Source organism: Oculina patagonica, chromosome 7 (assembly GCF_052425735.1).
Source record: "Oculina patagonica isolate OP01 chromosome 7, crgOcupat, whole genome shotgun sequence".
Classification (NCBI taxonomy): Eukaryota; Metazoa; Cnidaria; class Anthozoa; order Scleractinia; family Oculinidae; genus Oculina; species Oculina patagonica.
The window spans coordinates 23,077,663-23,091,438 of record NC_135764.1 but is presented as its reverse complement, the minus strand read 5'-3'; the positions used below and the strand labels follow the sequence as shown (position 1 = coordinate 23,091,438).

Sequence of the window (13,776 nt, the reverse complement as noted above, 5' to 3'; positions counted from 1 at the left end):
GTGATGTTAACAACATATGAATGGAAGTGATAAACAGTCGTGTAGTGATGAGGTGATATTTTATCTAAACCTTTTCGTTTTCAGCAACTGAAGCGTTAGTTTGCGATCCACCATGTGGAAGAAACGCAGTTTGTCAGAACAGCAGTGGACTTGCTGAGTGTGCGTGCGTGGATGGTTTTACTGGTGAAGACAATTGCACAGGTAAACTATTACACCCAACGCCAGCTCTTCAGCATTCAATTATACCACATATATATAATTTAGATGCCGCTCAAAATTAAAGTGGCACTGATGATCAATAGCAAGATTTACGCCATAATTTTTAACTTATTATGCTTTTTTTGTCATGTTCATTTTAGACATTGATGAATGTGCCGACGAGGAAGAAAATGACTGCGATTCTAATGCCCTGTGCACCAACACTGAAGGATCCTATATCTGTCGCTGTGTGAGGGGTTATGAGGGCGACGGTCGATTTTGCACAGGTAGACTAATGCAGGCAGTCATAGCAAATCACATAAAGGAAGATAAACCGAAACAATTTCAGCAGCTTTTACAAATTTAAGTAACGAAGATATGAGAGACAACTTAACGGGTTTTTTTCTTATGAACTTAGATAAAGACGAGTGTGCCAGCGCTGAAACAAACGAGTGTGGTGCTAATGCCTTGTGTAACAACACCGAGGGATCCTACAATTGTAGCTGCCTGACAGGATATGATGGTGATGGAAGAAACTGCACAGGTGAAATGTTATGGCTAGCGTCCAAAATATTCTGTGTAAAGAATAAAACCGTCATACTTGGTTATTTGCCATCGTGTAGTCCAAATGGGTTTTACAAAGAAGAAGGCGGACTCCCTGCATGTGCTTGCTTGCTTGTTTTACGACCATCCCTTGAAAAAGTAAACAAGACGCTAGATTCTCTTACTTTTGAAGTTACGATTGCGGGGAGATATAAGAAATTTAAACGTTGACTTAGGATATTTTTCTAAATGATAAAAATAATAACTGTTTTTTTTTTTTTCTCACCCATACTATCCAGATATTGACGAATGTGCTAGCCCTGAGACAAACGAATGTGATTCCAACGCCATGTGTACCAACACTGAAGGATCGTATGTTTGTCGCTGTCTTAGTGGATATACAGGAAGTGGTCGGAATTGCACAGGTATAGTGTAACTGGTCTTCAAAAAGGTGTTTATTTCAAAGAATATCTCAACTTTATTTCCTCCAATACACAGATATCGACGAGTGCGGAAGTGTTGAAACGAACAATTGTGATCCCAACTCCTGGTGTACCAATACTGAAGGATCTTACAGCTGTCGCTGCATCCGGGGCTTTGAAGGAGACGGCAAAAACTGCACAGGTAAAATGGAATCCAAAATATACCGCGTATAGACAAGCTGAGAGCTGCTCACACAGTTTTAAGTTGTTCTGGGCCCGATCTAACTTGGCTTACTGGGTATTATTGGCTCGACGGCTCGTAAAAAAATATTTTCACTGTATTTCTCACTGTAGATCTCGATGAATGTACCAGTAATAAGACGAACGATTGTGACCCTAACGCTCTGTGTACCAACACTGAAGGATCCTACATCTGTCGCTGTCAAAGAGGATACGAGGGTGATGGTAGAAATTGTACAGGTATCTAAGTTTTCTGCATCGAGAATATTTTTTTTCTACTGGTGGATGATGAAGCTCAACTCCTTACGCCTCAAGAAAGCTCGACATAATCCCTTCTTATATGTTCAAGAAGTATCAGTAAACTCTTTAGCAAACAAAGGACGAAAGCAAAGAAATTATCATAACACATATTGCCTTTAGTTAATGTCCACATGGCAAATGCATGAAAACGAATAGTGAAAAATAATGTCTCGAGCCTAGGGCTGTAAGAGTCAAAGGCGTCAATAAGTAGTCGAATCGTAGCAAATTGGGGACAATTTGTTTCGGCACAATGTAATAATAATGTCGACAACAACTCATCTGTGACTTTTATGCAGATGCTGACGAGTGTGCGAGTCCAGAAGAAACCGAGTGTAATTCAAACGCAGTGTGTACTAACACGGATGGATCGTATGTTTGTCGCTGTAAAAAAGGATATGTCGGAGACGGCAAAAACTGCACAGGTAATTTTTTATGCGAGGTGAGAGTAGAAAATTTTGCATACAGGAGACACCTGAATTATGAATCTTTGGAAGTTAATTAATATAAATGATGGTTTGAAAACTTAGATACTGACGAATGTGCAACAAGTGTAGCAAATGAATGTGATTCCAACGCTCTGTGTACCAACACTGATGGATCCTATATCTGCCGCTGCATTCGAGGCTACGAGGGAAATGGCAGAAATTGTACAGGTATTTCTTAGTTTATTTCCTCTATAGTTTTGTTTTGAATAAAGGCAACTTGCCGAGTGCACATATCGTAGTAGTTATTGTGTTGTGGTCATTATAATTAACTATATGCATAGGTAAAATATCTTTGTGTTGTGTCCTCCTTTATTTCCAACAAACCTCCGATTTCAAAAAGCCTCTCATTTAGAGGGCAATACTACTTTTACGTTAGGTGGGCATGGCTGTCATAGGGCTTACCTCAAAGCAGGTATACAACATGATTTTGTCATTCGTTCTTTACAAGATGTTAACGTATGTGCAAGTATTGAAGCAAGCGAATGTTATTTTCACCGTTTACTTTGCGCATCATTTCTCATGGGATGTGAGCTGAAAGCGCGACTGTTCAAATCCAGTTGTTGCGTATTTAACAGTGATATTAATTTTATTTCTTGGAAGCTAAACAATATCAGTATAAATACTTTATCAACACAGATACTGACGAATGCGCGAGTGCTGGGGAAAATGAATGTGATACTAACGCTCTGTGTACAAACACCGATGGGTCCTATGTCTGCCGTTGTGTTCGAGGTTATGAGGGCGATGGTCGAAACTGTACAGGTATGCATTTTGTTTCTATCAGAGCTTTGTTATGCACAAACACACCCGGCGGAGTGTAAGTGCTGCAGTAGTTATTGTATTGCAGTAATTTTAATTATCTATCGTTTACATGTAGATATTTGTTTTTTCTCTAGCCATCATCTCTGGTTGTTCTCCTTCTTGTGGCAAAAACGCGTTTTGTGAGGAAGAAGGTGATCTTCCTGTATGTGTTTGCAATCCTGGTTTCCAAGGAGACGGACAGAATTGCACAGGTAGGTGATGCAACTTTCGAAAGCAGACTCCTACAGTTCCCTTTTACAGTCACTTCTCTTAAAACGGACACCGTCGGGAACGGGTCCAGCTGTCCTTCTGAGAAAGGTATCCGTCTTATAGGGAGTTTAATGACTGAAAAACAGCAGGAAGGGGACCAACACCAGGTGTCCTTCTTATAGAGGTGCCCGTTAAGAGAGAGTTAACTGTATACGTTATTAGTTAGAAACGTTTAGCACAACTGAAGTGAGGTAAGTACTTTGTGCGAACAGTTAAATGTAAGTGATAGCCACAACAGCTCACTTTATTTTGCAGATATCGACGAGTGTGCAAGTCCTGAAACAAACGAATGTGACCCAAACGCCGTGTGTACTAACACAGAAGGATCATATGTTTGTCGCTGTAAGAGAGGATATGCTGGCGACGGTAAAAACTGCACAGGTAAAATATCTTCTTGTTGTCCTTTTTTTTTCTATAAATCCTTTGATTAATAAAAACTCTGATTCGGAAGGTAATGCTCCATTGACGTAAACTGGGAAAGGCCGTCATAAGGCCAAACCAAAAACCAGTTAAAACAAGAATTTATCATTCGTTCTTTTTGCCAGATGTGGACGAGTGTGAAAGTGTTGACACAAACGAATGCGACCTGAACGCCATTTGTACCAACACTGAAGGATCCTATGTCTGTCGCTGTAAAAGGGGGTATACTGGAGATGGTAGAAACTGCACAGGTAAATCACTGACTTTTCATCCTCTCTAGCAGTTCTCCAAACAACTTCTGTGAGGGACATCTGCCTTATATCGTTACTGTTACAGACAATAATAGAGTAGAATCGCTAATGATAGACAACGCTTGCTCCTATATAGCAATATTTTTCTCTCTTTCATGAAGACATTGATGAATGCTCCAATGCTGAGACAAATGAGTGTGACTCCAACGCCCTGTGTACCAACACTGAAGAATCCTATGTCTGCCGCTGCCTTGTAGGATACGAAGGAGACGGAAGGACGTGTACAGGTAAAGATCCTTTCTTAAGTATAACACGCTTTGTGAGTAGAGTTTCCTTGTTACTTTAAGTTCAAAAGCTATAAGCCATCTGAGATACAATCCTGGCCAAAACGTTTGGGACACTGTCGTCTTTCCACGAAAACAGCAGTCCTAATTACTCCCCCTCCCCCGGGCAATGTTGGGTGTCAGGAGTCAGACGTGTGTCCCACATCTTCTACAATTTAAGGACTTCAACATTGTTCATGGGGTGTGGGGGGTACGATCTTTGTAAGGCTATTTCTATAAGTGTAGAGTGTTGGTAACATAATATTTCCACATAAAAAAGTGAGGAAAAGGGGAGTGTCCCAAACCCTTTTGGCCACGATTGTAGATCCGATTACGTTCTCTTCTTTTTTTTCGTATTCAGATAAAGATGAGTGCGCTAATAATGAAACGAATGATTGTGACCCTAACGCCTTGTGTACCAACACTAAAGGATCCTATGTCTGTCGCTGTCTTAGTGGATATCAGGGTGATGGTAGAAACTGCACAGGTAAATGTCTCTCTTACGTGTTTTATTGATACTGTCCAATATTTAAGTAATCAAAATCATTTTTATTTTAACCTTTCAGCTGTAATCCCTGGCTGTTCTCCGTCTTGTGGTCCAAACGCGGCTTGTCAGGAAATTGGCGAACTTCCCGTGTGTGTTTGCAATTCTGGTTTCCAAGGCGACGGATACAACTGTACCGGTTGGTAAAATAATTAATCGTTTTTGTGTTGGTGTGCGATTTGACAAACAAACGTAAATTACTTAACTTTAAAAAATGTGGCTTTATAGTAAACGGAATGTTATGAAAACAATAAGCAAAATTCCAAATCTTGTCCAAATATACAACGAATAGTTTTTCTTTTTCGTTAAATGTAGACATTGATGAATGCAAGAATATTGAGTCGAACGAATGCGACTCCAACGCCCTGTGTACAAATGTTGAAGGATTCTACATCTGCCGTTGCCTTAAAGGATACGAGGGAGATGGCAGAGTCTGCGCTGGTAAGATCACGATTCTGTCAACGGAACTTTCTCTGTTACGCTTGCAGAGTTTGCACTCAATGTGATATTTAGATATTCAACGTTATAAAATCACTCTAGCGTAATCGTAAAATCAGAGTCAAATGGCTGTTTTTGCCAAAGCATATACTGGACTTAATGTTTAGCTCAATACAGATCCTTGCGCTCCATGCGTGTATGATTCTCAGGTAATCGATTTTCCGCCCCTCGAACTCTATTCTCTATTCCTCTATTCTTATCGGCCAACCAAAAGATTGCAGATTGACCTGCACGTGCTTTCAGATCACCAGCCAATCAGCTTCAAGTAGTTTCACCTTGTTCACGCTTGAGTACAACGATCGCAGTCGATCTCCACTCACAACTCAGTTTCTTTCTCGACTCGAGCGTTTATTTCCCCTCCCACCTTCCGCTTTCATCTCGCATTTCCAGGGGTTTCCATTCTCAGGCAAAGCTCTTTACATAGGCGCCTCCTTTTTATCTGCTTCATTTTATTACATTATATAGACATAATGTATTCTTTTTGTGCGTGACATTAAAAGTATTTAAAGCAGTTTTGGTTCCTTTGGCTAAAGACAAAAAAACATTCGGCAAATTTTCACGATTGTATCTCCTTTCTTCGTATTATAACTCTTACACAACAACCTCTCTTGACCAATTTGACTGTACTCATTGGCTGAAAAGACAATGACAATATATTAGCCCGCTGGTTGACTGACTGACAGCTATCAACAGAATTGACTTAACTCTTCTTCATTGCTGTTCCTAGCCATTACCATCGAAATACACAGATAAGGTCGTTTATTTCTTGCTCGAGTTTGAATCTGTTTCTTTGTCAAATCGCAGATGTAGATGAATGTGAAAATTCCGAGCTGAACGATTGTGGACTCAACGCTCTGTGTACCAACACAAACGGTTCATATTCCTGTCGCTGTAAAGTTGGTTACCAAGGCGACGGCGTTAACTGTACAGGTAAACTGATACTTTAGACCGGATTCTAGATGTTTCTTAAACTCGGATGGATTGTAATCAAAATGTGCGAGTTTTAATTATGAAGACGTCTGATGTAACGTTGATTCTAATTGTATTTATTCCAATCCATTGAGGATTGGGCAAGTTGAGAATCACGAAACACTTGTATGGCTCTTGTATGCAATGGCGTAGTCACGATGTGACGTTTGAGAGGAGTCGCGGTGTTCTGATAGTGTGTTGCGCGCCGTATCGAATGGCCAGCCGGGGGTTCCTAGCTTTGGCCGGAGTTTTTGTGCTATTTCTTGGGCAAGACATTATATCCTTACAGTGCCTCTCACCAAAATAGGTACCCATCAACTGTTACGGTAACCTGGCAAACAAAATTTTCAAGGTAGCGTGCAGTGGACTAGTCAAAAGCCAAAATCACTTGCCTTCCTTGCCACTACGTTTTTAATTTAATGCCTTTACCCACATAAGGTTAATGATATTTAGTTCTGGGAAATTTAAGAGTTTTTCATCTCTACACAGATATGGACGAGTGTGCAACTAATGACGCAAATGAATGTGATCCCAACGCCTTGTGTACCAACACTGACGGATCCTACATCTGCCGATGTCTTGAAGGGTACGAGGGAGATGGAAGAAAATGTATAGGTAAGATGAAAATTGAAACAAAAAAAAACACATTGAAATTATGCTGATCAAGGCACATTCTCGCACAAGGCTTAATGATTCTATAGATTTCATTTTTATTCTATATCGCTTAAAAAGAACATTCGTGACATCAAATACTCAGTCCGCATAGCGTTATGATGGGACAATGAAAATATAGTTTTCATCAAGTTCTTTTAAAAGTAAAGCATTTCTTGTCGAAGGATTGATCGGTGTATAAAAGTTAAGAAACTGGAAGAATCAAACGATTTATCGAACTTCTTTGTTCGTTCGTTCGGTTTTCTTGGTTTTCTTTACACTGTTGGTGTCCTAATATTAATTGTCCAGTTTTACTCTCCAGTTCGTGGCTGTTATCCTAAGTGCGGTGAGAATTCTAATTGTGTGGATGATGGTATCTTGCCGAGCTGTTCATGTTCAAGTGGATACACGGGAGATGATGGTTACAACTGCACAGGTACAGCTCCTGCATTTTTTACAGTTTTGATGTTACACTATAGTATGTTTCCCCTTAAAACGTGATAGCAACAATGCTGAAAGATCTGACCATTTTTACAATGTACAAAATACACCTCTATATTCTACCAATTCCCACTCGCTTATAACTGACGAACAGTGCTTTCCTAGGATTTGGAGCATTTTTTTTTTTTTCATGTGGGCCCGCGTTTTACAACCACTGCAATTTTACAAGGGGCTCTGTGCTTCTTAGAACTATTCAATTTTCCTACCTGAAATTTACCGCAGAACAGTCTTTAAATTTAAATAGAAGACAATTTGAAGGTTTTTCTCTTTTAGAATTGAGACTAAGCCAATCGCTTGTTGACCTTTTCTGTAGATGTAAACGAATGTGAAAATGGAGAGAACTCTTGTGACGCGAATGCACTGTGTTCCAACACCGACGGAAGCTACGTGTGTCGGTGCATCCGGGGTTTTACTGGCGATGGCAAGACGTGCGAAGGTAATGCATCTTGCTACAACGAAGTAATTATTTCATTTCTGATAAAACCGTATCTTGAATTTATAGTCAGAAACATATTTGAATTTGTAGGCATTTATATTTATGTTAAAAGTTTCAAGGCCCAAATACGTTGACTAGATCTAAGTAATATCGTCAATATCCTAGCGGATTGATGTAGTGGTTGCTTTCGTTGCAAATCGTAATAGTTCTTGTTTTTCTTATCGAATATTTTTGCAAATTTTTCTTCCATAATTTCGTTATTTTCGTTTATTTGTACTTCGATTTTACATTCATTTTTGTTAATCTTAGTATTAGCAGTGGGGACTCCTCACTGCTAGATGTAACAGACCCACTTATAAAGTTGTTATTATTATTATTATTATTATTATTATTATTATTATTATTATTATTATTATTTATTATCATTTTTGTTATAATTATTATTTATTATTTTTCTTGTTTTTAACAGATCGCGATGAATGTACACAAAACAATGACACATGCGCAGCTAATGAAGAGTGTGTGAACACGATAGGATCTTACTCGTGTAACTGTGCTCCTGGGTACACGGGAGACTCAGGAAATTGTCAAGGTTATTTATCTCTTGTTATTCACAGAAACGGGCGCGAGTGTTTTTTATATATATGCATATTGTCCTGTAGTGTAAACAGTACCTCAACAGCGTTTCGTACTTTGCTGTTGTGAGTTTTTCCACCCGCAATCACTTTACTCGTATGCTGGTGGTTGGTGCAAACAACCCCGGGAAACAACTTAGCCCAATTTTTTTTGGAAAGTGTGGCCTTTAATGTGATTCATTGATGTGTTTTATCAACAGTCTTTGGGTATCAGTTTAACTCCCTACAAGTAAATGTTCGTTATAAAGACTGAAGTTGAAGTTATCACGTGAATTCCACATTTTACCATAAGTAAATTAGGTCCATCTTTGTTGTGTAGTAAGAATCAAAGATGTCCATCGTTTACCCTTCTTACTAAGGCGTTTACCCTTCTTACTAAGGTGAAAACTCTATCCTATCATCTATCACCTGTTTAATCTACCACCCGTTTGATTACAGACATCGATGAATGTACGAGCTCTGAAGAAAACGATTGTGATCTCAACGCTGCATGTAACAACACCAAGGGATCCTATGTCTGTCGCTGTCTCAGTGGTTATCAGGGTGATGGAAGAAACTGCACGGGTAAATATTTCTTTTATATTTTTGGCACTGAGATCTTGACGATTGCCGTTTTGACTCTTGTAGGTACATGACGCAGTTTAAAGTCTTACTTTTTTCCAAGGCTAATAAACCAACTCAACCTCCATTTTTTTTTCGCAATTAAAGATATCGATGAATGTGCAAGCCCTGACACAAACGAGTGTGACCCCAACGCTCAGTGTAACAACACCGAAGGTTCTTACATGTGCCGCTGTCGTAGTGGATATCAGGGTGATGGGAGAAACTGCACAGGTAAATGTTTGTTTTTATTCGTCCATCTATGTCGATGATGACCAATACTTCAGTGGCTGGTTGAATGTGAACGAAGGTGGCTAGTATGGTGCGGTACTGTCTGCGACAGATTATGCACTTTGGGCCGCTTAGTAGCTGGATAGAGTGGCCGGCAGTTCTCCCTTTCCACGTTGCCCGTTTGATTTGCCCTTCTAATTCTTTATAGATTACTACTAGTAAGTCATTTCTGTTTTAACCTTTCAGCTGTCATTCCTGGCTGTTCTCCTTCTTGTGGTCCAAACGCAAGTTGCCAGGAACGTGATGGACCCCTTGTTTGTGTCTGTAACACTGGTTACCAAGGTGACGGATACAACTGTACAGGTTTGTCTACTTTATTAAAATCATACGTCTACCACCAAAGAACAGTGGTATAACGTGAAGTCAGAATTAAACATGGCCAAATCTTCCTTAAATCTTTTGTTACAGACATTGATTAGTGCGAGAATAATGGACAAAAACGAGACATTTCAAAAGAACTATAGCACAAAAATGTTATACCGCACGTTCTATACGGTTTTTAAATACTTATTTTTCACAAGATTTACTAAACTTTACTCTTTTAACAACAGATCTCGACGAGTGTAAAGAAAAGAACGACACATGCGCAGCTAACGAAGCATGTGTGAACACAATTGGATCTTACTCGTGCAACTGTGCACTTGGGTACACTGGAGGGGCAGGAGATTGTCAAGGTTATTTGTCTCTTGCTGTTTCTTTTGGAATAGGACTAGGGTCCGATTCTACCGTCTTATTTCAATTTCTCAATCGGAAATTACCGTAAACAGCACAGAACAGCCAAAGTCGACTGCTTAGCTTTAATTGCAATAGAAAAACCAAAGAAAACAATAATCTCGCGCACCTCTGCTTCTTAGTAAACATTTCACAACGAAGTACTAAAGGCTTCAGTAGCATATTTGCTAAGGTAAAACGTTCATCCCAATGGCCATACCCCCACACAACTACTTTTTTACGTCAATTGCAGATCTTGATGAATGTGCAAGCTCTGAGACAAACGAATGTGATCCCAACGCTGTGTGTAACAACACTGAAGAATCGTACGTTTGTCGCTGTTTAAGTGGTTATCAGGGTGATGGTAACAACTGCTCAGGTAAATATTTAAATGCAATATGAAAGGCAATGAAAAAATAAATAAATCTGGTACAAGTTTCTGAAACATTTCCCGCCTCGATTTAACGAAGTGCCAAGGGACTGGGGAAATTTGTTCGTTATATCGAGGGTTCGTTATATCGAAAACCTCAATATAACGAATTCGCGGAAAAACAACCAAAATGTCCGTTATATCGAGGTATAGTTAATCAATTTTTAACAATTTTACGCTGCACTACGAACCCAGCATTTCCGGATATTGACGATTTCTGAAAATAACATTTATAATGTCTAATATATGCACATAATAAGAGCATATGTACTTGAACTTGTTCTCTTGTTACAGGATTAAAGGACTTTCATCTTTGTTGGTCTGTTCCGCATTCATCTTTTGTCGCGTGATGACATTTTTTCGTTATTTCGAGGTACATTTTACGTTTGGGTCTCTGGGTTGTGTTCGTTATAACGAGGATTTCGTTATATCGAGGTTCGTTATATCGAGGTCCTGTTCCATACATTTTACTGTAACTTTGGACGGGCTGAAGAAAATCGTTCGTTAAACCGAGGACTTCGTTATATAGAGGTTCGTTAAACCGAGGACTTCGTTATATAGAGGTTCGTTAAATCGAGGTTCCACTTTATTAGCAAAGATAAAACGTTCATTCACGGCGATGTCCATCTTTTTTAATTGTAGATGTCAATGAATGTGCAAGCCCTGAAACAAATGAGTGCCATGCCAACGGTTTGTGCAACAACACTGAAGGATCGTACATCTGTCGATGTCTTAGTGGATATCAGGGTGATGGCAGAAACTGCACAGGTAAATATTTCTTCCATACGCAGCACAGGCACACAGATCTTGTGCTTTTTCAAGGACGTCGAATATTCACAGCTTGAAGTTACATTACTGTGTTAGAGTAATGTGAATGAATGATGACGAAACACGGAACTTTCTGGCCTTTCAGCAAAACAAACGAAATTCGCTTCAAAGGCGTTCCGGTGAATTTTCACCAAAATTTAGGAAAGCTATTGTTTTCATTGCTGCGAAATTTCGCTTTGCTTCGCGAAACTCTAAAGCGAAAGTTCGCGGGACTGTGTGAAATTTCTTGCAAAATAATGTTTTAACTTTTCATCTTTTGTTCTTAACTGCAGACGTCGATGAATGTGCCAGACCTGAAACAAACGGCTGTGATGCTAACGCCATCTGTAACAACACAGATGGATCTTACATCTGTAGCTGTAGGAGTGGATATCAGGGTGATGGAAGCAGTTGCAGTGGTAAATCGTTTTCGCTTTTCATTTGTAGCTAAAGAGAAAAGCTAAACAAAGCAAGGGTATTGTTATATTTTGCGGGGTAGCTTGGTTGTTGTTGCGTCAAATTTTAGATGTAGAGTTTTAGTGGGAGCTTACTTCTAAACATTGTTTTCTCGTTGATCGGAAAGAACGGTGTTGAGCAGGCCAGGTAACGCCAAAGAAACGTGAGCTGCGCGCCGGCTGTCAGTAAACCCCATTCTTGCGGACTCCCCGTTATTACTGACAGGAGTTTAGGTCCTGGCGAAGGAGAATTGCTGAAAATAACCCCCAGCTTCTTTACAGACCTTCTTCTATTACGGAAACTAAACTGTGGTGCCAAACGTATCTGTGGTAGTGCTAGATATATGTAACTGTAAGCAGCTGTCTTGATATTAAAACTTTCGATTTTCTTTTTCTTTTTCTTGTGTAGACATCAACGAATGTGAAAATGGAGAAAACGCATGTCATGAGAATGCACTGTGTTCCAACACCGAGGGAAGTTACGACTGTCGGTGCATCCGGGGCTTTGAGGGTGATGGCAAGATATGCGTAGGTAATTCATCGAGATTTATATGATAATGATAATGAATTTATATAGCGCATTTTTCATATGTAATGTTCAAATGCGCTGTACACATACTGTAATTTACTACACAAAGGCCAGACCACAACACCGGGAACTTCGTGCCCTACTCTTTGCGAATAGTGTGTGGGTTCTTTAACGTCCCCTGTTATAATACTGAAGATACAGGAGACGGGACCTACGGTTTATCGTCCTTTTCCGAAAAAGACTAGAATGTCTTACCATTTGCAGATGTAATTACAAAGGCAGCACATTCTCCTCAGTTACTTTAAGACCCTGAGTGTTGGTCCGGTCTGGGGTTCGATCCCATGACCTCCCGCACATCAGTCCGGCGCTCTACCAACTGAGCTAACCAGGCGGCGGTTACAACGTAACATTTTCTTATCATCAGGATAACACAACCCATTAGGAAAGCCCATTGTGAGTGCGTGTACTCGAAGTGATGGAGAAAACGTCTTGGAAAGACGTGTGCATGCATTTAACCTACAGTAATTGGCCTCGTTCATCACGCAAACTAAAGACACCACATGGCGATGTTTGACGTCACCAGTGTGAACAACACACCATACCTAAACATAGCAGGAACTTAATGATATAGGCATACATTAGGAAAACCGATCTTTTCGTTATGATGTTAGAGTGGTTTTCACTTGAATGTCGAAAGTAATTCGCTTTTGCATTGGTTTTGCATTACTACGCTCAGTGATTGGTTTAAAACTCTCGCGCAACTTTCTCATCCAATCAGAAGTCATACCAAAACCAATCGTCGCTCGCTTGCGCACGTTTCCCGCGCTTCGTGCAGGCTACGTGTATCTGCTTCGAGTTTTGATTGGTTTACTGGAAAGTCTGTGTTTTTTGTGATTTTGACCCTCTGGGATTTATTTGGATACCCATATCACCCTGCAGTGGAAACATTACATCAAACATTTAAGGTGGTGGTTCAGCTTTGCATTCAAAATTGGTTTTGGATTTACGACTCTCAATTGAAAACTGCTCTATGTCGTGTGAACCAGGCTACAATAACAAGGGTGTTTTTGTATAATTTGTGCTTTCCACAGATCGTGACGAGTGTACGGAGAGAAACGACACATGCGCAGCCAACGAAGTGTGTGTGAACACGATGGGATCATACTCGTGCAACTGTGCATCTGGGTACACGGGAGACTCGGAAAATTGCCAAGGTTATTTTTTTTCTGTTGTTATTTATTTTGGACAAGGCCAGTGTCTGATTCTACACTTCTACGTTTGCATATCTATTTTTCACCGTTTTTCTTAAAGGGGATCTTTCGCGGATTTTAACAGATTTCTGTGCAGCCACAAATTATATTTGTGTTGTAGGAAACCTAAAAATAATGGTCCATTTTTATTACAAATTGCTTTATTAGAGCACTGCAACTGTTAGCAAGCGTCTTTGGCTGCGAATGGCTAGGATA

General features: G+C 39.9%; 1 protein-coding gene and 1 non-coding gene across 2 annotated transcripts in view; one reads left to right on the top strand and one right to left on the bottom strand.

Moving 5' to 3' along the window:
- The window catches only part of LOC144660423 (uncharacterized), a 131,978-nt gene that overhangs the window by 49,842 nt on the left and 68,360 nt on the right, over positions 1-13,776 (top strand). The window contains 30 exon segments of the mRNA XM_078521038.1: positions 85-201; positions 360-485; positions 617-742; positions 1,041-1,166; positions 1,240-1,365; positions 1,518-1,643; positions 2,000-2,125; positions 2,231-2,356; positions 2,825-2,950; positions 3,085-3,201; positions 3,515-3,640; positions 3,805-3,930; positions 4,092-4,217; positions 4,615-4,740; positions 4,820-4,936; positions 5,113-5,238; positions 6,100-6,225; positions 6,754-6,879; positions 7,238-7,351; positions 7,730-7,852; positions 8,322-8,444; positions 8,926-9,051; positions 9,196-9,321; positions 9,565-9,681; positions 9,930-10,052; positions 10,343-10,468; positions 11,162-11,287; positions 11,620-11,745; positions 12,191-12,313; positions 13,402-13,524. Coding sequence (XP_078377164.1) covers positions 85-201; positions 360-485; positions 617-742; positions 1,041-1,166; positions 1,240-1,365; positions 1,518-1,643; positions 2,000-2,125; positions 2,231-2,356; positions 2,825-2,950; positions 3,085-3,201; positions 3,515-3,640; positions 3,805-3,930; positions 4,092-4,217; positions 4,615-4,740; positions 4,820-4,936; positions 5,113-5,238; positions 6,100-6,225; positions 6,754-6,879; positions 7,238-7,351; positions 7,730-7,852; positions 8,322-8,444; positions 8,926-9,051; positions 9,196-9,321; positions 9,565-9,681; positions 9,930-10,052; positions 10,343-10,468; positions 11,162-11,287; positions 11,620-11,745; positions 12,191-12,313; positions 13,402-13,524 — 3,717 coding nt within the window.
- Trnai-gau (transfer RNA isoleucine (anticodon GAU)) lies at positions 12,629-12,701 on the bottom strand. Its single transcript has one exon. It is a non-coding gene; the product is annotated as a tRNA-Ile (tRNA).